Below are 27895 nucleotides of genomic sequence, written 5' to 3' on the forward strand. Positions count from 1 at the left end.
TACTCATCCAACTTATAAATTTTTATAACTTCTTCAAATTGTTAACATTTTTTAACACACAGCATTATTTCAGCTCTGTGAAGAGCTCAATAACAATCTTTCTGGTCTGGAAAAAAGGAAAGAACATTAAAATAAAGAATGCAGAATAAATAAAAACAAAACAGTACTAGCCGTACATCCACACATACAAAGACAACTTTCATGGTGAGCTCTAAGCAATTATAACAACACAATGTGCTGCATGTTGATTTCACCAGTGAAAAGAATTTCTCTAGTTATTGAAGACTTTCCTGGCAGAGTTTCAGAAAAAAATTCTGACATTCTCTAAATCTGACTTCTGTGCAATGCAAGTCATGCACATTTTAAACACTGATGAATAATGCTGCCATTCTTCTATGAACTGTTAACAGCTGTAGAAACTATTATAGCCTGCTTAAAAACATGTCTCTGTAGTCAATAGTCTCCAGACACTTAGCAATACTAAAGCTATTCCTGGGGCTAAACTAGAATTGAAATGTGAATACAAAGTTTGATTTATGTTGGAAATGAAACAACAAACATCTGATCTTTCCTTTTTTTAATAGCTATTCATACAAACATGAGCATCAGCTGCATAACTAGAAAGTGATGTACTAAATTTACCGAAATTAGAAAAAAGGGAGACCACCCACAGTTTCTTTCAAGAAGAAAAGATTTGTCAGGGATTAAAGGTCTCTGGAGACGATGGCTGGTACTGTCATGACTGCCTAGTATTCCACTCAGCCCCATGGAGAGCATGTGTCTCTGTAATACGAGGTTGCCCAAATCAAATTTTCCAGTAGTGTGAAGAACAGAAAAGCGATCATCAGTTCCACACCATATCATGGAGCTGTGGATTTCTGACTGATCACAGATTCAGTGGATAAATCAGACTCATCCAAGGGGAATGCATGAATCTTCTGCAGTGGTGCTGTTCCCCCACACACAGAAGCAAAAGTGGGAGCAAAAGGGATGCTTGGGCTTTCTCTGATGATTCTTGGATAATAACTTGGAAAAGTTGGGAAGAGACCTGGATGGGGCAGGAGGAAGAAGTAAGACGTTTGAAGTTTCTAACACGTTCTATCAATTCCCATATTTCATTAAACTAGTACAGAAACAGCATGCAGAGAGTCCAGGCTTGACTCCGCACTCAGGTAAACTCCCGCTGAAGTTCTTTCCTTTCTTCCTGTGTCCATGGCTGATTTCTAAAACTCAAGAAATTAAAATAAAATAATAATAATAATAATAATAATCTTGAATTTCTGAAAGATCTGGGGAAAAAATAATTAGATCTTTACAAGAGTAGTGACATAGCTAACAAATCACAGCTACCCTGCTTCCTAAATCAAAAATGCACACAACCCAAAAACCAGTTGGGGCTACAAGTAATGAGCACCTGAAGCTCCTGGTGACTTTATTATGGGTGCTCAGTAGTTCTGAGTGAACAGGAAGGATGGTCTCATTGAGTCGTCACTGAACTGGGATTCTAAGATCTGGGTTAAATTCCCAGCACTGCTTCAGATTCCCTTCTCAGCCTCAGGCAAGTGACCAAATCTCTCTTTGCCTCATCTCTAAACTGTGGATGATAGTTCCTTTCTTCCACCTATTGTCCCTCTATCTTTTCTGTTTAAACTGGAAGCTCTTCGGAGAAAGAACTCTTACTCTGTGTTTGTGCAGTGCCTACACCATAGGGTCCTGATCTCAGCTGGGGCTTCCAGATGCTACTATATTGTAAACAAACATTAAGAAATAATGAGGCAAATCAGTCCCTTAGAACTGGTGAACCAAACATAGAGCCCATTCCTGAAGTTGTGCTCACTCAGACAAAACACCTAGCACATTATGAGACTAGTAACTGCTAAGTCCAAATCCCTCTGAGGTGGACCTGCCCAGCCATCTCTCCTGTCACATATGAGGTAGCTGTATTTAGCAGAGAGATCTGTCTTAGGCCCTAATTCAGGAAAGTAGTTAATCACATGCTTAAATCTAACCCTAATCAGGAATCTCTTAAGTACATGCTCAGTTGTTTTCCTGACTAGCGATGCTTTCCTGAATCCAGGACATAGTGAGTCCCTATTTTGGAACATCACTTGAGTATTTTAGTTTTAATGTTTTTATCAGCTAATGAACTGTGTGTTTTTAATCTTCCAGGGTTGAAAGACTGATCCTCAAAATGCTCCCGAACAATTATATTGGAAAGTGGCTTCTTCCTACACACTTTTTATTCCTCAGCAGCTAATTCTAATTAATTTCTGGAGCTCTGAATCTCTTTTTAACCAGTAGCTGTTAGAGTGATTGTAAGGCCATGTCTAATTTCTGTCTGATTTTGGGAGGCCGCCATGGCTAGGAGAAGGAAAGAAGTTATTGTTACTGCTGCTGCCAGTCCTAGGTTTTGTTTTGTAAATTAATTTTTTTAAAGCATCACGCTGGAGTTTTCTTAGCAGGTGCAATTTGATTAGTGAATTTCCAGTGTGTCTCTTTTTCCCCATATGTGCAAGACACTCCTCAAATTTATCTGGCAGAGCTGCAAGCAGCTGAGTAATCAGTTTGTCTGCCTTCAGGACTGCTTAAATGTTGTCAAGCAGAGCTCTCTATATACATTCCCAGTGCTTGGCTGGGGAAAAAGCTGTGACCTCGTCCCACCCATAGCAAAGTCTGGGCAGGTCCACTGGGAACCATCAAAATTAACCTTATGCTGCCCCTGGTGAAAGGTTAGGACGGGGATAAACTCTAGCAGAAGGACTGAATATTTATTGAGTGCACCAGCTGACTTCAGGGAAAATCTTGCTCCCTGGATTGCCCCGCATTAAAACTGTGCAGGACCTGCAGTTGTCCAGTGTCGGGAGCTCTGGCTAACACTAACATTACCGACAACTGCTCTCATGTGGTCAGTAGCTCCCTCAGAACACTGATGACTCATGGATTTGATGGAATTTCAGGACCCTGAGACAAAACAAGGCAACTATTTCATATATGGTACCAATTGTAGCACAGACATACTGTAGCTCCTACTCTTTACAGCAGGGGTGGCCAACCTGTGGCTCCGGAGCCACATGCGGCTCTTCAGAAGTTAATATGCGGCTCCTTGTATAGGTACTGATTCTGGGGCTGGAGCTATAGGCGCCAACTTTCCAATGTGCCAGGAGGTGCTCGCTGCTCAACCCTTGGCTTTGCCACAGGCCCTGCTTCCACTCCACCCCTTCCCACCCCCTCCCCTGAGCCTGCTGTGCCCTCGCTCCTCCCACTTCCATCCCTCAGAGCCTCCTGCAAGCCACAAAACAGCTGATCGGGAGGTGTGGGGAGGAAGGGGGAGACACTGATCAGCAGGGCTGCCAGTGGGCGGGAGGCGCTGGGAGTGGTGTGGGAGAGCTGATGGGGGGCTGCTGACATATTACTGTGGCTCTTTGGTAATGTACATTGCTAAATTCTGGCTCCTTCTCAGGCTCAGGTTAGCCATCCCTGCTTTATAGCATCAAATTCAAGCTCTTACAGCCTGATACAGAGCCCATTGTGTCAGTGGGAAAAGTTCCATTGACTTCAATAGGCTTTGGATCAGTCATCTACAAGACCATACATAATCCTGCTCTTACCTACATCTTTGCTTTCATTTCCCCCTACTCTCACTCCAGCTCTCTCTGCTCTTCCTTTTTACCAGCTGCTCCTTTTGTCTCTGTTTCCCATCCTCAGCTATGTGCCATATATATGATGCTGCCCTCTATGCCCAGAACATTATTCCTGGACCTGATTCAGATCTCACATCACTGAAAATCTGGGATAACATCTCTGTCAATGAAGCTATTTGGATGTAAAATTGAATCAGGTCCTAGTCTTATTTGCCAAGCATCCTCTCTCTCCTCCTCTTATCTCTTCAGGCAACCTCTCCCTGTCTTTTGCTCATAATTAGTAACCACCAGACCCCCAACTACTTAGTCATTACTGGATATTTTGTCTTGTGTTTGTTATTCTTGCCTTATCTAGACTGTACATTTTTCAGAGTATGGGGCTTGTTTGTGTTTGTAAATGCTGCGATAAACTACTGTGCTATATAAACTATTGTTGGTAATAACAAAGAGATGATTAGATGGAGATTAAAGCACTGACAGCAGGAAAAAAAGAACAATATTAACCTGCAGGTTTCTCCCCCAGGATGGTAGGAGTTGTGGCAGACAGAGAACGAGAGTGAGTATTTTTGCGGGGTCACACACTGGTTCTTGCAGCTTTAATGGACACCTGAAAAATAGTGTAGATATTCAGAAAACATAACCACCTTCACATTAGAGATATATTAAAGTACAGAAAAGGCAAGGAAAAAAAAACACAGCAAGCTTACTAGAAGCCTGTTCTGGGGGTTATTTAGTCAATTTCAGTTATGCTTCTGAGTACAGCACAAACATAATGCAACATTGCTATTAAAATTCTCAGAGTGTTTGCAAGTGAAAAAGAAACAAAATCAACTCAACACATTTCTACAGTCACTCATTTGCAATTGGGATGTGGGTTACCAAACAGCCCTAGAGTAATTACAAAATAAAGGCAGACAGTTCCAAACAGTAAACTCTCACAGGCGTTTGTTCCCTTAACACCAACCTGATTTGAAGCTTGAGTGCATGTACAGAATCTGAGCTGTAGTGTGTCAGGTTAAACTAAGTGATAAAAAAGATCAGTTTGGAGACTTGCAGAGTTTACACCGGGAGGCTGACCTTGGACCAAGTGAATTATTAGCAGTTAAGGACTGAATGCAATACTTATGGTTAAAAAGGGAATATCAGGAAGAGCAAGAGGGGTCCTATGTAAAATAAATAATATGGGATCATATAATTAATGCTGTATCATAATGCATAAACACCGGGGGCACTGGTATGGGCAATATTCATTCAGTCATTTCCTAATTTGAGAGTGTTTGACTATGCAACCTTTTAATCCTTTTAAATTCTTAACTTTGTATTTCTTAATTTTTCATTATTTAATTTATAGATGAGAGAAACCTTAACTAGTGTTAAATGAAGCTTTTTGTTTGTGGATTTCCTCAGGTTTTAAAAGAAAGAAAATCTTTTTATATAATAAAGCACTAATACATTTGTTGTCTTCAGTGTGTAATTTGTTGCCATTTTTATCTTTGTGAAGTTTCATATTTCACCATTGAGTACCATTTTGACTAATATATTGAAAGCAATGAAACTATATTCAAACAAAACATGTTGTTTAAAAATGTAACGTCAGTTTTACTGCAACTTCTAAATGACATTTTGTTTTAACTGTGTAAGAGAAAGTGGAGTAGGGACTCACAACTATGATACCTACCTTTAAAAAAATGGGTATTTAGAAAGCTGGAGCCCCCAATTCGTAAGAAGCAGATAAGCTACATCCATGAAAAGGGGCTGGAATTTTGCATCTTATTTTTCATATAATCCTTTTGAGGAAAGTAACACACAATGACCCTTTGTACGGTGTTACTTACCCAGTACAAACCTAGAGGAGCACAGAAGGTGCTTAGCCAAGCTCAGCCTGCTTTCCTTATAGTCCCTCCTGTAATCATGTTCTGGGCAGTCAGAGGTAAATCAATTATTAAAGGCAGCCATTGCCAGTGCAACCAGGGCAATAGTGACTCTCCCCAGGTGTGCAAATGAAGTGATGGGAGTGAGTGCGGAGTGGCTGATTATCTCTGATGTCACAATAATACTGCTCAGACAACAGGAGGGACAGCAAATGTGCACTGTGTAGAAAAATCAGGCTTTTTCAGTGTTCCAGTTTTCCCGAAGGTCCTAAAAAAACAACAACACCATAAAATACACAGTGGAGATCATTCCATACATGTATTAATTAGTGACTGAAATTTGGTTCAAATTCCCCATGGCATGTGTACAAAAATGGGTTCTAAAAAAAGCTGTAACACTGAGTTACAGACCCAGTTAAAAAAAAATTGGATGCAATCTGAACTGTGGTCTCGCTATACGAGACCATAATGTATCTGTGTAGGTATTCATACTGCATTCATCACTGTATTAAAGAGTTATGCATATGCACATAAGGTTTATAACACTACCAACACTTCCCAGTCTGACTAGCAATATCATATTATTACAGCCCTCTGTCTTCCATGAGCAGACACTGCTATTTGTGACAAACTGTCCAATAATTCTGGGAGCAATAATCTCTGAAATTTTATATTGACAATGTTACACACTGTACATCACTCTCAGGAAACAGTCATTATAAGAAACTTAATTCTAAAATATCTACTTTCCAATGATAAATCTATTAACTAATAGTATTTCACATTTTACTGTAAGCCTTAAAAAGAAAATATTAGTTACTGAAATCAAGATACACAAATTATAGCTTAAAACACACTCTACATATCAGAATTAAGGGTTGTTGTGTTTGATGAAATATATGTTTCTTTATGGTTGATAACATAGTGGCCTGGATCCACAGCTGAGGAAGCAGATGGGCAAAGGCCATTCTAAGCCTCCTTTGTATCTCCTTGACCCTGAGGCTGGCTAAAGACTCGTGATGGTGGAAAGCAACCTTGGGTTTTCTCTAAGTTACACGCTGTTGCCCACCAGAGATCAGTCCAGCTCTGGTCATCACCAGGGCAAAAAGGTGCCCTGGCCACACAATACCCTCTTACCCCAAAAATGCCCCTTGTACTGGATTTCAACAAGTCATTACACCAGCTCCATGCCACCTGAAGACTTCCCTTTACACCATGGAAATCCTCCAGAAGCCAGTTAATCCAACTTTCTGGCTGCTGCGCACTATTGAAATGCACAAGGCAGCTGGAGGAGAATTGAGCTCTGAGTATTTATGTTCATGTTTATTATGTGGATAGTGTAAGATGTCCTTAACTATTCACTTGCCTGCTTACTCGGTGCTTGGATTTAGTAAATAGTGTGACAGATGATCGCATCGTTGTCTCTTAGCAACATTAACAAGTTTCTGAAATTATGATTTTGGGTTTTAGAATTTGTACTAAGACCTCTACAGTAGTTAGTACCAAAGAGGCAATTCATGAACAGCAAAGAGGTGATTCATCCCCCTCTCTCTCCCTCCACCCCAGTTATGAAGTGATATCATCAGTTTGCATTTCCACAAAAACAGCAGAGGAAAACCATTGTTTCACTGAACAGCATAATTTTGTATGCCACTTCCATGTCCAAATGAAAGTATTAGATCTACAGGTGGTCATTACAAGCTAAAAGGGCAAATTTTCAGTGCTATGGGTAGTACATTGGATCTGCAGCATTCACAAACACTCCAGCTTGGAGAGTATAAAGATATTCTCATGTATTAATAAGCAGTGGTGGAGAAATCTCAAACATTTCAGCTTTGATTTAGGGGTAAACCCCAAAATCTGGACACTTACTACAACTGTCTCCACCCAATCAGATTCTCCCTCCCTCACCCCCATCTGTCTAGCCCAATATGATCCACAATCGCTTTTCTCTTTCCCTCCAATTCAGGGGCTGTGGGACACAATTTAAAGTGGGGGGACTGTGGGATGACTCACCAGAGGCCAGATCCTGCCCAGATGGGAGACCCTGGAGGCGGAGGGGTTGGAGAGTGAGCCCGCACTGCACTTATCCCACAGCAGTTCCTGTCCCTTAGGACTGGCCTGCTCCAGCCCATTCGCTCTCACCACAGCATGCAGACAGGGCCCTTCCCACTTAACATCATGCTCCTTTCCTGGCCCTGTTGCCACTGGATTGCTTGCCCTGACTGGGCTGTGGCAGGTCAAAAAGTGGTTGGGCCATGCCCTGGGTGACCCCTTCTCGCCCTGGTTCTGCAGCCTACTCTCCCAACTACAATCAGTAGATTATCCCACCATCCTAAGTCAGCGGCACCCATTGCTCAGCGACATCCATTGCTCAGTGTTGCCCCACTAACACACACCATTTTCCTAGGTCAGCCCTCTCATCTCCCGGATCCACAACAGTATCCCCTCAGCCCAAAACAGGCCCCCAATCTTCCCAGAAATTGTTGATCACCAGGTTCTCAGCAGAATCTGGCAGTCTCAGCTAGACCCACAGCTGTTACTGTATTCACACTATATGTGCTCCAGGGCTTCCCCATGGCAGAAGTGCGCAGGATTGTCTTGCATCCCACTGACATGGGAAATCCCCACAGCACTTGAGATTTGAAAACGGCACTTAATTTAATACCAGAAATTAAATTACTCAAAAGCTAAATGAGTATTAGAGACAGATAAAGAGAGAGAATATTATTAGGTTTCCATGTACACATCAACTGCTCTCTTTGAGGCTGACATTTTGGGTAACAGTTCTTATCAGTTTTTAAAGCCGTATGTAGGGCTGGGCACCACACTGCTTTTGCAGTCATTCTGGGTGATGTCAGCCTGTCATCACCCGTGAGCCCTAAGTATACTGCAGTTTGCAATGCCTTGTAATTAATGATCTGCCCTCTGCAAAGCAGACAGCAATATATGTACTGCTGAATAGCTACTGTATCAATGATGACAGGCAGACATTGCCCAGAGTGACTGTGATTTTCTTTCAGTAAAACTTCTTATTCCTCCTTTGTAGCTTTTCCTTGGGTGCCTATTTATCTCTCTGATCCCATGTGCAGAGATGCTAAGGTAATGACCTATAATCCTATAGGTTCATCTATTTGCACAACTCATGCCTGGCTCACACACTTTCCCTACCAGCTCTAATGCTGACACAATATCTTATGTCAGCATTGTTAGTGTTAAAACACACAAGGGAAAATAACCCTGCCCTCCCCCATGGCTGCCAGTGCCTGATCTGTCACCAGAGGTGGGAGAGGGGTAGGATTTGGGGAAACCTCACAAGAACGTGTGCTCCGCCAACTTCTGCAAGGACACCCTGAATAACTCTGAGCACCAGGGCCTGGGGGCTAGACAAAGCCAAGGCAGGGGTGTGCCAGGAGAGGAATGGAAGCAGGGGCTGATGGTTCTGCTGCTACACAAATCCAGTGGCCACTGTCCCAAAACTCATGAAGCACAAGAGCAGGTGGTGTAAAAGTAGGTTTAATCTACCTCTTTACCCATTGCTCCTGAGCTGAGCTAAGATCTGGCCCATTTAGTGAAACTATTAATTTTATATTTGGCATCTAGATTTCTTGATGATCGGTGCTTTAGAAATACACAGATCAGATTGACAAACAATGGATCTAGAACTGGTGTTTTAGATGTTTCTGATATCTGTGTGTGTGTCATCTGATGCCGGACACAGGGAATTAGAACTTTTCATGAGAACTGTCCAGGTTATCAATTTCACCTACTGAAGCAAGTTTAGCCACTAAGCTATCCTTTCAGTTCAATACCTGACTACAGACCCAAAGAAAAGTCAGTAATTATTATTTGAATTGCAGTAGCACCCAGTGACCTGGTTGAGCTAGGTGCTGTACAAACACATGGTAAGAGACAGAGCCCGTGACCCAAAAAACCTTATAATCTAAAAAGACAAGACCACCAAAGGGTAGGAAACTATGCTCCTCAAACACTCAGTTGGGGAACTGAGACACAGGCTGATTAAGTGACTTGCAAAAGCCACAGAGGAAGTCTCTGTAGCAGAACCAGGAACTGAAGCCAGATCTCCTGAATTCCAGTGCACTATCTTAACCACAAGATCATCCTTCCCCCTCATCCTTGTCATCACTACCTCTATATATTGTATGTGATCAAAAAGGAACTCAGTCACAGGTGTAAAGTGAAACTGAACCTTACTCTGGCTACAATATTTATGTTCTCTCAATAAAAAGCTAAGAGCCTGAATTGTCACAAAAAGAAAAGGAGGACTTGTGGCACCTTAGAGACTAACAAATTTATTTGAGCATAAGCTTTCGTGAGCTACAGCTCACTTCATCGGATGATGCATTTTTCCTCCTTTTCTTTTTGTGGATACAGACTAACACGGCTGCTACTATGAAACCTGAATTGTCACCCACTCACATCCATTTAATACCAATGTAACTCTGTTGCCTTCAACAGTTATTCCTGATGTACACTTTGAGAGGGTGCTGTTAGTATCTATAAATTGAGCCCTTTGGAAGCCAGCAGCCTGTGTTCACTTAGAACACTCAGGGCACTGGGTGTTGTTAGAGTAGGAGGGACTCAGGCAGTTTGGGTTTGGAAGAGGTGAAGGGATCACTTGTACCTCCAGGGAGCCTGATGAGCTAATGGAGGTAGTTAGCTCACCAGCTGGATAGCCCTGAGAAGACAGCAAGCAGTATAAAAGGCCACATAACTGCTCCTATGTGGTGATGTACCTAGAGCATAAACCACAATGACACTTGAAGAAGGTTCTATAGTGGATTGTGTATACTGGTTAACTCACTCAGGCTGCAGGTTTCCAGAAGCTGAAGGGGGAACCCGTTCACATATACAAATACATATGAGAGGAAAATCAGATCCAGAGCTTGGTTTACAAAAAAGATAGTTATGTCTCAAGTTGATAAACATAGGTCTTGCAAGTAGGCAAAATTCACAGAGCATATTTCATCCTGATGAAACAACTGTCCAGTACTTTTGGCCAAGTTATTTCTATTATCTAATGCTGATAATGCTAGTTAGGCCTGGGTAGTAGCAACCATAACATCTGTTTTTAAAAGAAAATTGTAAAAGTTTTTGTTCAGATATTATTGCCCTATATTTTCTTCCCAAATCCTTCCCTCTTGATGAACACCTGATGCTTTCCTGTTACATATAGTAATAGATGACTGTTCCAGTTTGTACAAATTATACTCTATGGAGGATACTATAATGTCAATTACACAGAAAAGTGCATTGTTCAGTTATTCCACATAACCTGAAACCTCAGCTCACACAAAAGCAGAACCCTAAAAGCCACATACTACTGTTTTATATGTGCACTTTCCAATGGTGCCACTAGGATTGGTGCTTCTGGCTCAAGGACAGAATATGCTCTGCACATTTTCAAACATACCCTGTCAGTTTAGACTTGCATATCTGTGCAGGCAAAAATCTGGATCTGTCTGCACTAACATCATTTTGTCTAACTACTAGTTTTGCATGTAAAAATTCTGTTTGCAAAAGTAGAAAATATCCTTGTCAAAGTGTGGAAAGAAGTTTTAGAAGTTGAAAGCATCTTGAAAATTTGACCTTAAGTGCCAAATTCACTCTTGTATAACTTCCCTGTCCCCAAATTATTTAAGCCAGGGATGAATAAATTTCTAATGTCCTCTAAACGGATCATCCATTTTTCTTCTGTGGTGATGGTCAAAATATGTTATGGGAAAAGATGGTCATAAAATATTATGAAGGAATAGAGTTTAATATAGCTAGGCTTCTAATGAAATTTTCAGCTTCTGCCCATAAATACTAAAGAATTCTATAATTTTAATTACATTAAAATATGTTTGTGACATTAATGAGCAATTTGTTCTTTTAGTCAACTCCCTTTTCCCTTTCTGGTTACAACTCATCCCTGTTGCAGTTAAATATCACTAGAATTCACACAAATTCAGACTGATATTAGATAATGGATACAAAAGCAAAATAATCAATCAAACATTTTTAAATGAAAAAATAAAAAATCCAAATTACAAAATAGGTAACAATCCTAGGCTGCTCTAACTCACAACTGGACCCTGGCCAGACTAGAGAATCTGTACCAAACGACCTGTATTAACACCAATCAAACGTTAAATTCACCTTTTATAAATCATACATATATATAAAAGCTGATTTCAGTCCCAATACACACAGGCCAAGAAGGAACCAATATCAATGGATTGGATTCTGATCTCATTTGCCCTGGTTTAAATACAAAGCAATCCCACTGAAGTCAACAAAGATACTTTGGATCTATACCAGAGCAATGAGAGCAAAATCTGGTCCAGTAATTTTTTCACCAAAGTAAACAGTGTTGGCAGTTACTGGTTCTGTGAGTAACAAATGTGGATTGAAGGGTTTGCTTGCTGATTTATAAGCTGCCAGCTCCACTCACTTTTGTTATAACTCTTGCAAACAGAGTTCCACAGTATCCCTCCAAGGCCTTAATTTAAAATGGATCCTGTTTCAGCAGCAGACCAAAACAGGTTACTTATCCCCATTAGTTCATTTTTCTAACAAGCAGCACTCTGACTAGGGAAGACAGAACAAAAGAGAAATGTGTTCAAACCAGTATTTACACACAACAAAATGAAAAGAATTCAATAGCAGACAAACAAAATGTACTAAATATGTCCTAGTATTAAAAACAAAGAAGACAATCCCTTTCTTCAGTCCTCCCAACGCTAATAGATAGAGGCTTTTGTAATAAATAACCTGGTCTCTCCAGCAATTACTCTGTCCTCAAAACTTCAAGCCACGTTTTCTCCAAGATATTTACCTCAGTGGCGCTCATAGGATCTGGGGGATTCACAGATCTCTAATACCGTTTCTTCAGAGCTCACTCTCTGAGCTAAAAGCAAAATCCACCTTTACCTCTAGCAACTGGCCAATTTAACCTACCATCAACCAGCTCCCAATTCTAGAACTCAAAGGCACATATGAATGCAAGCGAAGAGTTTCCATGGCGACTCCCAATGTCACCTCTGTATATATTACTGTCAGTGGACACGGACCCCAGTCATATGACAGGAATATTAACCTCTGTGATATTGGTCCAAGTCAAGTGACTGATGACAGAAAATAAAGATGGGTCTCTAACCAGCACTCCTGTGTGTCACTCATTTATTACAAATGTAATAACCTAGTGAGTGTAGCATTCATTACTGGGCACTCCATATCAACATCCAGCCAGTAGAGAGTTCCTCTAATCCTCAGTGTCCAGGAAAAGAAAAGGTGTCCCGAGAGAGTGGACAGCTAGGTGAGAGCAAGAACAGCAGACTGGAGGTTGCCGCAGCAGCATGAGAGCTAAAGGGCTAAGAAAGCACAGCAGAAGAATCCAGGGCAGCGGCCTGCAGGCAGGAGGCCAGCATGAGACAGGTTACAAGAGACAAAACTCTTGCCTTGAGATCCCAGTATTGAGCTGCCCATAGGAGCTGGGTTAGGAACGATTGTTTTGATCACTGATTGTAATTGCGCATAGGGTATGTGCACCTTTTATTTCTGGCAGCCCTAAGAGAGCAACCCCCTTACAGAAAAAAATGGTGCAACTGTTTAAGGGAACTCAGCGAGAGCTACAGCAGGTAGAGCTGAGTACTTGAAGTATCTACAGTGCTGGCCTCCACACTCATGATGCACCCAGTGCTAGCAGACTAACAGCCCACAACACTCACAGCAATCCCCTGCAGTGGGATCAGTTGCAGAACTTCCAGTGTCACATTCTGTATTGCCTTGCACCTTATGTAGTTGTATTTACACCTGCACACAAGGAAGGTAAAATTTGACCGTTCTGATTTAGCAGCATTTTACAGTGCATAACATAAATTAGGCAAATGACTCTATGCAGCGCAAGGCAGTAGAGAATCCAGACCCTTGAATGTTGTAGAGTACCAGCTCTCCTACAAAGGGCCCAGTTGTACCATTCTTACACCAAGTTTGCAAGTAATAACTGATTTTCAGAGAAAAACTTGCCACCTCGCAATGCAGTGCTTCCTGAAGAGAATTCATACATCATTCTACTAGAATTTGTGCCGTTATTTTTCCTAAACAGGAGATTCTGGTTCCTAAGAGACATATTTTCAAAGCTTTGAGTGAGATGTATGTACCAACTACAGTACAAATGTGGGACATGGGATAAATGAGGCCCAGAGCCTGATTCACCTCTAGTGTCAATCACAAGTACCTCAAATGAAGTCCGTGGAGTTTCACCAGTGTGACTCTGGTGTAAGGAGAATCTGATCACTATTTTTAAAGCAGGGTATTCTCACTTGAATAAAGAAAAAGGATAATACCTTTATTTAAATCCTACAACTACTAGGTGACACAGCAGAAGCAATGATAGTCCTGCACTTAAACTTTTCATGAACCAAGAATAAATGTAAAAACCTACAGGCCTGATCCTATGCCACTGAAATCCATTGCAAAACTCCCGTTGACATCAATGGGAGTAGAATCATGACCTACAGTAACACAAATGTATTTCTATATTGCAGGTCTCTGAAAGCAAGCAAAGTACTGTATACGCTCTCTTCCTGACATGAGTGTTAATGAGAGTAACATACATGGACTGTGAGGCAAATATAAAAGTCAGACTGTAAATACTGGCAGTTGATGAGAATTATGAAGCAAATCCTAGTGAGTGTACAATGGCTTCTTTTCTTGGACATTAAGAGCAAAATCTTGTCCAGTCATTTGAAGGTGAGATGTGGGGGAGAAGGCAGAGAGCTGCTTTTCCCCCAGCTCACTCACAGGTGCTTTCTTATTAGCATCTGATTCTGCACCATCAAAGCCAACTGGAGTTTGCCCATTGGTTTTAATGGGTGCAAGATTGGGAAGTAGGTGAGGGACCCACCAAATAAAGCTGCTGAATGAAATTGTCAGATCTAAGGAGGCCTGGCATAGAAACCTGCAGATGTGGCCAGCCTCTCAGCCCATTTGTAGGGCTGCTGTTCACAGATCTCATGCTGCTGCTTCCTTTTTGAAGCAGCGGTTAGCACCACTGCTGAACATATTGTACTCAGTCAGCCTCACTGACCCATCCTACCTCCACAGCCTGGATAAACCCCGATGCTAAAAAAGGTGTCACTACTGTATATATATCACCAGGATCTGAGTTAAGAGCTTTTGTACATAAATAGATTTTATGTAAATGACTCCTGTACATTACATTACTTTTGAATGCATCTATGTAAACTAAATATCATCTGGTTTAAATGCAGCCAGCGATAAAGAGACATAAGAGAAAAATCAAAAGTCGACATAGTACTTTTTTTTTTTATTATTAATTGTGTGTTTACTACTGGCAATTAAAAGACTAAAAAAGTGTGTCTCATTATTATGGTGTGCAGTACATTGCAAGACTATCCAATTTAATTAGATGAATTCCCATTTGTTTCTGATTACATTCTTCAAAAACCAGAATCTGGACACATTCCTGTTGATATTTTTTTATTTAGATGATTATGCAGTGGTAAGAAAAGAGGAGAATATAGCTTTTTATGGCCTCAAAGATTCATGCAAGTTTCTCTAATTTTGATAGTTTCCTAACTCCTTGACTGTATCTGAACACCCAGTAAAATGAATGTCAACTAAAGGAACACTTTACTAACTCCATGGATGCATGCCACAGGCTTAGGCTGCAAGATTCAAAATGAAACTTACTTAGTGTTCACAGATCTTGGAAGAACTAATAAATCCTTAACTAAGCATCCATACCTCTGACTAGATACATATCTGCTCCCGGCTGTATCTTCGGGGCCTTGTATGTTTCATAGCAAATTTCTTTCCATATTTTCCTAGCATTTGTTATTATGGCTTTCCCAGGTCACAGGACTTTTTGTGTTTGCCAGAGAAACCTCTGCATTAGTTCTGTTCTGCTCTGATTTCAACAGAATATTGATTCCTCATCAGGGTGATATATTGATATTAACTGTGTGAGATTAAAATCCACTAAATATCGAGTTTCTGGATGTGCAGACATCCATTTCTCACAAAATAGAAGCATTTCTTTAACTTCATTTTAGATTTTTACTGTGCTGTAACAAGCTAACCATGTTGGGCCTGATTTTCAAAAGAAATCAGCTCCCATACAGGCACCTAAGAAAGGGTCAGATTTTCAAGGATGTTCAGCTCTCAGCAGCTCCCACTGTGACACTTGCAGACAGATTTTCAAAAGAAATAAGGACCCAATGCACTGAGCACTCTTGAAAACATGGTTTATTTTGGTGCCTAAATGAGATCTGAGCTCTTTTGAAAATATAGCCCACGGGGACTGACCCTGCAACCTTTACTCATGAAAGCAGTCCTTACTCATGTGAGAAGTCCTGTTGAAATAAAGGTCCACTAAGTTACAGGGATACTCACGTGAGTAAAGATTAGACAGTCTTTTCCCAGGAAGTAGTTCTTGGGCATATAATGGCAGTGCTGTGAAAGATTGTTGAACTACAGAGTTGAGTTCATCTTTACAGCAGTGATGGGGGCAAAGCGACTCCTATTTCTAGAAGTCCTCTGAAATATCTTGTTGAACAATGCAACAATATTCGCCAGGCCCCAAGTTTTATATCTAAACACCTCATATTTATGATCACCTATGTAATCTGCCCATCTTTAAATAAAAAAGGACACTACGCAACCCTTTGAAAGTGACAGCACTTCAACTGAAAGTTCCTTCCCTAAAGAAAGAGGGGTATTTTCCCCCTTTCTCTCATATGTTTTCTCTATTCATTGTGTCCTTCAGATAAGGCATTACCTTGTAAAGCTTAAGCATCAAATTGTGTCAGCACCGCTGCAGCACTGGTGGACAGACACCACACCCGCCGTCATGGCTGGAGACATTCTTCCTGCAAGCAAAACACCTCCAGGATCTATGAGGCAGAACATGAAGGTGCAGGAATGGCTAAATACTTTCAAAGGAGCATGCACTTCCCTGGACAGTCACAGTGCAGAAGGTGAGGCAGGACCTCGATTGCCTTATTGTATATCACAGGAGTCTAACAATGTTCTCTGATGTAATCAGAGATATTACGCCTGATTCTGATCTGACTTTCTCCAGTGAAATCAATGGATCTAAGCTTATCTGAGACCACAATGGGACCCATTCTCTCTCAAGTCACGCACTAAGGACCATCCAGCTGCACTCACCTTCCACATCTAAGTCACAACTCCTGCTGTAGGCTGTTCAGTAACAAGCTGTCAACATAGCTCTCACTACTGATGTGTTTTATATAGAAGTTAGTTGTGCCTTTAATTCAGAGGTCACAATAAATGATGAGCATAACAAAGTGTGAATGATGTGGCTAATGATATGCAGGATGCATATCAGTGAGGCAGTGGAAGAGGCGTGTGGGAATTTTGATATATATGTAAGATCTGTCTGAAGTCTGATATATGAACCAAATTCATGCCTTTTGATTTCAGTACAGTTAGATCAGGGATAAATATGTCCCCTGGTTAATTTTCTCTGTGTTTCCAATGCAATGTACATTTTCCTAAAAATAACTGATTCATAGATATTAAGGTCAGAAGGGACCATTATGATCATCTAATCTGACCTCCTGCACAACGCAGGCCACAGAATCTCACCCACCCACTCCTGCAAAAAACCTCTCACCTATGTCTGAGCTAATGAAGTCCTCAAATTGTGGTTTAAAGACTTCAAGGAGCAGAGAATCCTCCAGCAAGTGACCCATGCCCCATGCTACAGAGGAAGGCGAAAAACTTCCAGGGCCTCTTCCAATCTGCCCTGGAAGAAAATTCCTTTCCGACCCCAAATATGGCGATCAGCTAAACCCTGAGCATATGGGCAAGTTTCACCAGCCAGATAACTGACTTTCTTTTACTCTGATACACAGATTGGGTGAGGTAATATCTTTTTTTGGACCAACTTTTGTTGGTGAGCGAGACAAGCTTTCCAGATACAAAGAGCTTTTCTTCTTCTCTGTAAGCCACTACTGGAGAGACAGCAAATATTATAGAAATGTTGTTGGCTCTCTCTCTCTTTTTAGTTTTGATCTCCTAATCTGAAGCATAGTTGGCTAGCGTTCATAGTAATCCATTCGACTGATGGTTGCTATTTTTTAAAAAGCTGTGTTGGCTTACAAATTCATTAACAGTAATATTGCTAAAAAAGCTCAGCTTTCTAAACAGATATCACTTTGCTGTGTATAAACACAGATCCTCAACAATGTGAAAAATTGTCTAATTTAAATTATTTATCCAATGATTTAATATCTTGTGAGATGGTCCAACGTTGTTGACATTTCATTAACCATAACTAACAACTGATATTATTCATGGTCGTTAATCTACCTGACCATTACCCATATCTATAACTTCTATGAGCTGATTACACCTTTAGCAGTTAATCAGTGTTAGAACAAGTTAACAGGAACTGGGAAGGTGGTCCTAGAAAACAGTAGCAGTCAGTGAGCGATGCTTCGGGAACACAGGGGAAGTTCTAGAAGAAGGTGGCAGTTTGGAAAAGAGAATTTGAGAGAGAAAAACTGATAGTCTTTGGGACGCGCTTTGGCAATGCACGTCTAAGCACGATCTATGTCTCATGGAGGAAGAACAGAGCAGGAAACCAAGACTGGAGCCTGAGTCTGACGTGACCCGCACTGGTTTTACAGATCCTGGCCATCATATTGACAATGGAAAGCAGCTTTAAGTGCCCTGGGCATTCCATAAAAGTAGGTTGCAAAGTCTCTCTTCCCCCCCCACATTCAAGGTGGGTGAGGACAGGTGAAGAAATCAGCTTTGAAGCAGAAAGTGGGATTTGTTTATTCCATTGGTTTAGCTGAATGGCTTGATTTTGTTATGGGTTAGACTTTTATATTAATGTTCTGAAAATGTGTATGTGAAATATTTTATTTGATGTACATGCGCATTCCAATAAACTATTGGAAAGCACTGCATGGCTTTGTTAGAAACTGAAATAAATATATAAATAAAAATATTAAGCATCAAGAGGTGGTCAATTGTAGAAAGTAAAATTTATCATTAATATGGCCTGGGAATCCAACTGCTGCTGCTGCAAAGATGAGGCATTATAAAATGGTAGCAATAATAAACTAATAAATAATAGTAATAATAATAATATACACTTCTGTAGTGTCTTTCATCCAAAGAGCTCACGGAAATTTACAAACATCACTTAAGGTTCACAACCTCTCTGTAAAGTAGGTGTGACCCAATGACCACTTGATGCCAAATTAATTTGGCAGAGGACACAGAAGGTGCATAGGGTTTTACAAGGATTCCATGGGTTGGATATTTGCATAATAGTTCACCAAAAGGGGGCATGCCAGGTCTCTACCAAGAGCCAAGATCCAGTTGGTCATCATAATCATTATGAAATGTATGCATAGATAATATTTAAGAAGTAATGTATCTATATTGAAAATTATGGTCTTAAGGTCTTGGAGTTAAGGCAGGTCACCAGGAGGTGACATACCTCTGAAATGTTCCTTTCAGGTAGAAGGTAACTGACACCCATCTGCCTGTCTGGCCATTTGTGTACTGTGTGCCTCACACTGCATGCCTATTTGTATACGCAGCCAGGTGTGAACTGAGTGAATGTGAAATCTACAAGAAGAAATCTACAGGAACAAACAAACAACAAGGGGGTGTCCTGTATATGAATAAAGACAAAGGACATGTCTGCTGTTTCTTGGAGTGCAGTAAGACACAATGAATTCTTCACTTAGAAGGCAAACCGACAGTGAAGTTTGTCTCAGGAAAGGAGAATCACAGCCAGCCTGACTGAAAAGCGCTGCACGAATTTTCGGTGAGCAATATCGTACAAGCCATGAGAGTATCTGGTTAATTAAGTATAGGCTCCAGAATGCATACTTCTACTTGCTACCACTTGATTCTCTATGCTCTGTTAAATAAACTGAGGCTTGATTTCACTATAAATAGATCTAAGTGCTGTGTGTAAAGCAGAGCAGTGATCTGAGGTGCAAGTGGTAAGCTGAGGTGTATTGTTTCATTGGAAGCAGTGAAACTGTGAATACTGTGAGCATCCAGTGGCCCAGGGGCTGGACACTCCAGATGTTCAGAGGGCTTGAGGGTTGGAATGTGCCCATCACTAACCTGTGGAGTGATAGCAAGGCCTGCGAGACCTAGAGGGAAGTGCTTGTGTTGCCTGTGGACAGTGGAGTTGTGGAGCTGACACATGGCAGACACAGGACAAGGCTTCCTTGTGCTAAGGGCAGGGGTAGCAAGGTGCCTCACAGCCTTAGGTACCCCTGGCAAGCATCAGAGTAGGCAAGTATTATACACAGGTTTACAGACTGATAAAGTGAGATACAGAAAGGTTAAATCAGTAGCAGAGCTGAGATGAGAACCCAGGGGTCCTGGATCCTGGTCTCGTGTGCTAACCAATTCCTTCCTTATACCAGACCCATTACTCAGACTTCTAAAATGACCCTACGAACTTGGCATCTCTACTCCAATGAAACTGTTTCACCTGGCAACACACAATAAAAACCGGTGGGTAGAAGAGTAAGCATTCAAGCAATTATCTATGAGCATAAAATGTGATCGCTAAGAGCGTAAATGTCCAAACAAATGTTTGTCCTGAGTTTGCATGTCTGTGACTGAAAGGATTTGTCATTAATACTGTGCTCTTGGTTGGAGTAACTGCTAATAAGAATTGCTTTTACACCTCCATAATTGTTTGGTCCTGCAGAATAGAGCTGAGTAGGAGGGGGGCTTCAGTATGGCACATACCGACTCTTTTGGCTTCTAGCAGAGTTCCATATGCCAACCAATTTTCTGATGAATGGATTGTCTGCTTGCTAAAGCACATACTATGAATACAGACAGAAAGGATCCAGCGCCTCTAATGCCTGCCATCACGCATCTCCTAAACACAAAGAAAGAAAGATGACTGTTCATGGGCTGTAGGCACTCTGGCGGATATTTAAACTCACAATCTATAACAGCAATTTAAGCACCAATAAACTAGTGACCACTTTTCCCCCTCCCCAACAACAAAACAACCTATCAGCAAATTCATAAGTAAATCATCCCATCTCTATTCCCACAAAGCACTCAACTTCAGTTGAAATCCCAAAGCCCACCAAACTCAGATTCCTCAGCCTGCCCCAGAGACTAATTCAGAAAAAAGGGCTTTGCAACATAACCTGTAGGACATGAGCAAATTCCAAAGTTGAGCAGCCTTCTGCAGAATATCCTGTCAGCAGCTCCTTTTCTTCTAAATGGAAAGATGTGGAATATGCCCACCTGATCTCCATCCATAGTGCCTCAAACAGCACTTATTTGACATTGGAGAGAGGAGGAATATGTTCAAAACTCACTCTCATTGTCTGGTTAAGAAACACCTTGGAATCAGAGTATTTCTAAACTTTAGGTGAGATGCTGTGAATAAAAAAAAATACACTTTAAAAATCTCTCACACCCTAGAGGTGAAGGACAGATGAGAAAGGAGAGGGAAGGGCAAACACTGATAGTTACGAAAAAGGAAGCTGTCAGAACATTAACTAAGGAAGTAAAGGATTTAATATCTCATTAACTTTGGGCAAGTATTTTTAGCTATATAATAAACTGAATTACTTAAGGAAAAATAAAATTGTGGTTTTGATGGAATTTTTTAACACAATGATTTGTGTGCACACGACAGTATCTTACCTTTCTTTGGGTCATTGCAAGCCTGCAATACTTGGCCTTCAGACTTCTACCTAACATTACACCATACACAATGCAATACCCCAGGCAGGACAGATATCATATAACTTACTGCTAAAATCATATCTCATTGCGTAAGTGTATCATTCCCCCACAAAACATGTTGTTCATTTTTAAATAAAATAGTTGAATTTGACAAGCTGTATCCACTGGGTTCTTATTCAATGTAATAATGACTCTTAAAAACAAACTTTGTATTTGTGGATAATCTAAGCACCATACCCAGATGTACAGACACTCTTTCCCCAACCTATGTATTATATAATTTTTTTTAATATTAACTTTCATAAAATTTTTTACCATTCAGCCAATCTTTGCAGCAAATCAAAATCAGCTTGTCTTCTTTATTATATTCTAAACATAAAAATAATCTTTTTGTTTAAGTTCAAAAGCATTCAAAGAACTTTACAATATTCTCTAGGCAGAAGGTATGTTCTCCTGTTCACGTGTAATGCTAAGAAGGTAATAAAACAAATATTAGTGTAAATGTGTTCACTGAAAACACATATACTTTATGCCTGTTACCAAGTTGTGCAATACAATTACAACAACTTTGTCAGGGGCTGAGCAAGAAAAGCACTGTCAACACAGGAGCTGTCTCTTATCCTATACGAGAATATACAGGCAGTAATTAATATTTCATAGAAAATAATTATATGTCATGTGCCAGCAAGGTAGATGCAGTACCTGTTTTACAACAGTTTGTGAGACTTCTGTACCACCATGCCATGACTGGGTAAAAGGACTGCCACTCATCCCCATTCGACAATATTCAAAATTTTCAAAGGGCATCATCTGGAACCAATGCTCTTGATGATTAGCTTCTGTTAATGACAAGCAAACACTTTAACCAATCAGACACAAAAAAAGAGGGTAGTGACACCCATGAAGAGAAAAGAAAGAAAAAATGCTTGCAGTTGCCAGCTAGCTGTACTAAGCAGACAATCAGATTCTCTAAAAGAAGACAAACTGTGTTAGATTTTTTAAAAAGCAACAAACCTGAAGTTCTTCGCAATAAAGCTTATAGAATAAATAGTTTAGTCATAACAAAGGAATAGCGACTAATAATAATATCTACTTAGTGGTTTGCAGAATCACAGCAATTTGCAAATATTAAATGACATATCCACTTTAAATCATTAAATTTCAAAAATGAATTAAAAATAGTTTCAGGGACTGCACCTTCTCCTAAGCCCTTTGCCAATTTTTTCTAGATTTACAATTACATTTTCTTATGTTTAAAAAGAATACTCTCCCCCATTGTTTTGAGAAAGAACAACATAAAAAAGAAGGGAAGAAACTAAGGGACCAGTCCTGCAAATACTTATGCACTGAATACATTGTTTTAAAATTTATCAAGTTTTCATCTGCATATTTGTTTGGACTCTTGATCCTACATTGTGAACCACAAAGGGAGTCTGCTATTAGAAAAACTGATCACAATGCAGGACTGATGACTAACTGACTACCAAGAGGAAACAGTGCAAGTGACTGTACATAAAGTGTTGTGCATTGCACAGAGTACATAAACTGAAAAGAGAGAATATTTGTTCTGTTGTATCTTTCATTTGTAGTCAATTTAGGTCTTACTTATAAAAACATCAGGTAAAAAAAGTTCAGACATATGTGATTTTTAAGTTGTTGGTGTCTCTTCAATGAAGTAGGCCCTGATCTTAAAAGTAACTGCACACAAGAAGATCTCTGACTTTAAGTCAATAGGACTCTGCACAGGTACAGTTGCACACAGCAATTTGCAGGATTGAGAATTTAAACCTCATAACACCACAGTGAAACAGATAGATAAATACTGTTTCCCCATTTTATAGATTGCAAAACTGAGAAAAACAGTTTACTGGCAAAAGTTTTAAATAAACAATCACTCATTTTGGGTGCCTCTCTTGATGTATTTAGGGCCTGAACAAATTGGTCTCAAATTGGACACCCAAATATTAAGCATTTGAAAAAAATGCAGAATTCCTAACTGGTAGAACAGAGAGCTGCTCACAGAAAAACACAGCTTTAGTAAGCGCATGTATACGTACGGTCAGTATTGTAAATATTTATGCATGTCTAATAATCCCTGACTTTGCCATCACCTGACTGAAAGAACAGGTCCAGGCATTGCAACTTTAAGATTGTAGAGCTCCCGGGGCTATTGAAAAAAAATGGAACCCCGTCTCTCCTCCTGAGTTTTTGAAGTTATGTATGTCTGCATATGTTTCAGGCGGCAACACATCAAGAGAAAGGGCATACCCCGCACTCAGCCAGCTTTAGAGCTTTTCTTTGCGGTGGAACCTGTGCTGTGCTGTGCTGTGCAGCCCGTGTCCAGAGCTGCACCCCCGGCCCTGCCGTGTGCCGATTGCAACAGCAGGGAGCGCAGGTGGCCGCATTCCTGGCTAAGCGCTTGCATTCCTAGGACGTCCCGTTCTCTCAGCGCTTCGGTGCCTGGTGCCTTTTAGGCCCTGGAGGACCATGAGCTCCATAGCCCGCTTTCTGCCGCACGAAACGCACCGCCCCCGTCCCCTGGGAGATGTAGTTTTCTCTTCCACCCTGAAAGCCTCCATACCTGGCAGCGCCTATGTCTGCGAACGCGGGCAGCTCAGCAGGGCCGGGCGGCTCCCAGCCTACAGCCCCCGGCCCTAGCCAAGCGTTGCCCCTCCGGCAGGCACGGGACTGGGTCCTGGGCAGAGCCTACTGGGCGGGGGAAGACTACAAGCCCCAGGATGCAAGGGGCCGTGCGCGCCGGCGCAGAGGGGCGCGCCCTGCCCCGGAGCGCGGCAGAGAGCCGTGGCGGGCGGGCGGTGCCGAGCGTGATTACCTAGGCGGGACCATGCCCCGGGACAACATGGCCTCCCTGATCCAGCGGGTAGCCAAACAGGCCCGCATCACCTTCCGGGGCCCGGCGCCGGGGCCCGGCTTCGGCGAGAACCTGCACCGGCTGCAGCAGCTGCTGAATGAGGTGCGGGCCGAGGACCTGCACCTCGCCCCGCGGGGCCCGGCGGCCGTGCCGGGGGCGGGCTGCTCGCGGGCCGGGGCCGGGGCCGGGGCCGGGGCCGGGGCGGTGCCGCCGGTGAGCTACATGCACATCTGCGAGACGGAGAGCTTCAGCATGGGCGTGTTCCTGCTGCGGAGCGGGGCCTGCATCCCGCTGCACGACCACCCGGGCATGACCGGCATGCTCAAGGTGCTCTACGGCAGCCTGCGCATCGCCTGCCTGGACCCGCTGCCCCCCGCCGCGCCGCCCGGCGCCCGCCGCCGAGCCCTGCTCCGCTCGCGCCAGCTCTACACGCCCGCCTCGCCGCCCTGCCTGCTCTCGCCGCACACCGACAACCTGCACCAGATCGACGCCGTGGACGGGCCCGCCGCCTTCCTCGACATCCTGGCGCCCCCCTACGACCCCGAGAGCGGCCGGGACTGCCACTACTACCGCCTGCTGGAGGCGCCCGCCGCCGAGCCCCACGCCCTGCCCCGGGAGGTGTGGCTGCTGGAGACCCCGCAGGCGGCGGATTTCTGGTGCGGCGGAGAGCCCTACCCCGGGCCCAAGGTCTCCCCTTGAGGCCGGCGCGGCCCCCCTCGGGGCGAGGCTGCGCCGGAGCCTCCTGAGGGCGGACCGTCCCCCCTTCCCCTTCTTCCCCGGCAGGGATCGTAGGGAGCCCGCTGGAGTAGGGGGCCCCTCCTCCTCCTCCTCTAGGGGAAGGTCAAAGAGCCGCCAGCAGCGGGACGGGAGGATCTGCCTTGTGCTGTGGCTCACTCGACATGTCGCAGCGGCTCCATTCGCTGTACGAAAGCCATAGCTACGATTCCCTTCCCAGCCGCCTTTGAAGTAATGCTAGTCTCGACAGCAGGCCCAGCTCCTAGTCTCCGGGTGCGGAAAGCCACTCCCCAGCCTCGCCCGGATGCGTTGGGAGAGTATTTGTGTGCATGTCTTGGGCTGTCATTTTCTTGGTTCAGAGCATCGGTTCTAACAATGAAGCATCCGTCTGCCGGGGCCATGGGCTGCACCCTGCTAGGGTACTGCTTCTCCACTAATGGATAATTGCAGTAGAAACAACTTTTTATACACAGACCCTGCCCCAGAGGAGCTGACTGCCACTAAACTGAGGGTGGAAAAATCTTTTGTGTGTTTCTGCCAATAATGCACAAAGGAGAGCAGTGTCTGGGGCAGATTATGGTACCATTTCCCTGTCCAAATCATGAGAAAGACAGCAGCCAATTAACACTCACAGGGGGAACCCAAATCATAACCCTGAGTGATTTGGTGTGCTTGATCAGGGCAGTTATACAGACTTTATGGTGGCTGAGCATCTGCTCCTCCTGGCTAAGAAGAAGAGCAATATCCAGCCAGAACTACTGCTGTTAATGACATAGACTGTATTTGCAGGAAAGCTACAAAACTAAGACCTCTCTGTGTTTACTGCCAAGCTTTTTGAGTTGAGGCCACTAAACAATCAAGTGGATTTTTTTTTTTCCTTTTGACTGATGGGAAGACATAGAAGAGCAGTGCTGTTTAAACTTCCACACAACTGAATGTTAAAGTAAATACCAGTATTCTGTCTAACCACTTAGGACCACTGTTTAGTTTTTGACACACCTCCTTCCTAAAGTTAAGAGAATAAATGCAATAAGAAACACTTCACTCTTCTATAAGGCATGTTTGTAAGTGCTCTGAAAACTCATGAGGTGGTATTTCCAGCCTGTCCAGTCCAACTGACAGTGTCTCCTCAAATGCAGCTTGTCGGTAGGAATAGGGAGTCTATCCCCACAACCCAAGGTAATAAAGAAATGGGGAATCTTCCATGTTTGTTGGGGATTGTCCCTGAAATGAGCATCAAGAAGATCTATATGGAACTAGCAAGACACCGAACAACTGTTGGGCCAGGAAATGCTCCGAGAATTAACACTAGCCATTTTTAGGGTTACAGTTAATTATAAATTAAGATTTGTCACATTATAAAGGAACACTGTCAGATAAACTACTTTAAACTTTTCTTAAGTCACATAAAACATAAAATTAAAACTGAAAACTTGGAAAATTCTTTGTTTGTTTGTACATTTCTTTGATTAATGAAAATAGAATAGTCAACTTCTAATCAATTTCACTTTAAAGCACTCATGCAGCCATGTGTTAGGTGGAAACACTGCACAGAATTTTTTGTTTTTAAACTTCATTGCTATTTAAATGTTTTGTGGGAATTATTCTAGTGGTCTTAGAGCTGTATATAAATAAACACAATCCTTTAAATTTGGGACTAGATTTGACCTGAGGACATCCCTTGAAAGTGAGGCCTACATTTTGATACATAATGGAACATTACAGGCTTTATAAGCCTTGCTTTCCCTCTTTATACTATTTATAAAAAATGCTTTTTCTTAAGGCTTTTCATAAACATAGTGTAAAGAAAACAGTGAATTTTACTTTGCTTTGGAGTATGTAATCTTGAGGTTTAATTTGCGTATGATAGAGGCTATGACTCTTCTAACAATGGAGGTACTTTTTCTATTAGTGAAATATTCTGTTTATACGACAGGGAAAGATTTTTATGTGCCTGCATATCTTAATACATACTTTATACCAGAGACCCAAACTTGGGTAGCCTTGACTCTCCTGGTCTTGTAGTAGTGACTTGAAGAGAAAAAATATTGACGTAGCCACTTCATAATTAATATACCAACCTGTTCTGGAAGTTTTCCCTTGACTATTTCTTCTTTGCTTTGTTCATTTTAAAAGCAATTTGTTTTTCCTGTATAGCTGCTTACGTTTGAGTTTTAAAGTAATCCTTTTGTGGCTCTGTATTTAACAATACTTCAAGGAGCTTGTTCTTGCCTGCAAAAGATTGGATATGAAGTACACACACTACATTTTCAAATCTCAGTTTTCTGAAAAATGGAAGAAGTTATTTCATGCAGTTTGCATTTATTTTTTGGCACTTCAAAGTGCCTGATTTCTACAGCTGCCATACCTGCTTCTCCTAGAATTCCACTGCAACTCAGCTTTAAATAAATAATTATGCAGTGAGATCACATGTTCTCTATTATATTTAGTTGTAATGCAGTTCTTTAATTCTCTGTCTGTAACACTAATGAAGACCTTTTTTTTTTCAGAATTCCTTATGGAAAACAGCATGTATGGTGCAAGCAGCTCTACTGGAAATACAAACTGCTCTAAAGAGAATTTTTATTTAACCTGTTTTAGTCTTTCTGCTCTCTCTTTTTGCTGTCAGTTTTACACCATATGTAAAAACTAGTCAAGATGTTTAATGGGATGCGACTTTAATGCATCTTTAATGGTAGTGGTCCCTTACATTGCAGGGAACATTCTGGCAATAATTACAGAAACATCTTTATTAAAGTGGAGCTAAAAGGATCAGTATTAAAACAAGGCCTACTGCAAGGAAAAAACAAACAACTAAGATGCATTAAAGAAAAGCCTTTTTGTTTAACAGTTTTTGCTTGAACTTTCATATACTTAGTCATTAGAATTTACTATCTTTAAACTAAACAAAAGGCTCAAGTCTGTCTTGCTGTTCTTTCTCACTGCAGCCTGGGGATTGTGTTTTCATAACAGGAAAATTACTGCTGTTGACGAACTATAGAATAAATACAGGATATTTCACA

General features: G+C 41.8%; 1 protein-coding gene and 1 long non-coding RNA gene across 9 annotated transcripts; one reads left to right on the forward strand and one right to left on the reverse strand.

Moving 5' to 3' along the window:
• On the reverse strand, positions 1–23981 carry LOC119858589. 7 transcript variants are annotated; one of them, XR_006282617.1, is made up of 7 exons: positions 23847–23981; positions 21968–22104; positions 20719–20953; positions 16320–20438; positions 5477–5780; positions 4146–4248; positions 1–1223 (listed from the first exon to the last, which is right to left on the reverse strand). It is a non-coding gene; the product is annotated as an uncharacterized LOC119858589 (long non-coding RNA). The 7 variants fall into 7 exon arrangements; XR_006282619.1 differs by having other exon boundaries at positions 16320–16410; positions 20303–20953; XR_006282618.1 differs by having other exon boundaries at positions 20303–20953.
• ADO (2-aminoethanethiol dioxygenase) lies at positions 23859–27895 on the forward strand. 2 transcript variants are annotated; one of them, XM_038409567.2, is made up of 2 exons: positions 23859–25815; positions 27383–27895. In XM_038409567.2, exon 1 carries the CDS (start codon positions 23859–23861, stop codon positions 24834–24836), a length of 978 nt encoding a protein of 325 aa, XP_038265495.1. In that variant the 3' UTR covers positions 24837–25815; positions 27383–27895. The 2 variants fall into 2 exon arrangements, with proteins under 2 accessions (XP_038265495.1, XP_043374394.1); XM_043518459.1 differs by having other exon boundaries at positions 23859–24793.

The sequence above is a fragment of the Dermochelys coriacea genome, chromosome 7 (genome assembly GCF_009764565.3).
Source record: "Dermochelys coriacea isolate rDerCor1 chromosome 7, rDerCor1.pri.v4, whole genome shotgun sequence".
NCBI lineage: Eukaryota > Metazoa > Chordata > Testudines > Dermochelyidae > Dermochelys > Dermochelys coriacea.

Bases quoted from the DNA above. Each gene is read 5' to 3' on its own strand.
- ADO (XM_038409567.2), top strand. From the start codon at position 23,859: ATGTCTGCGAACGCGGGCAGCTCAGCAGGGCCGGGCGGCTCCCAGCCT.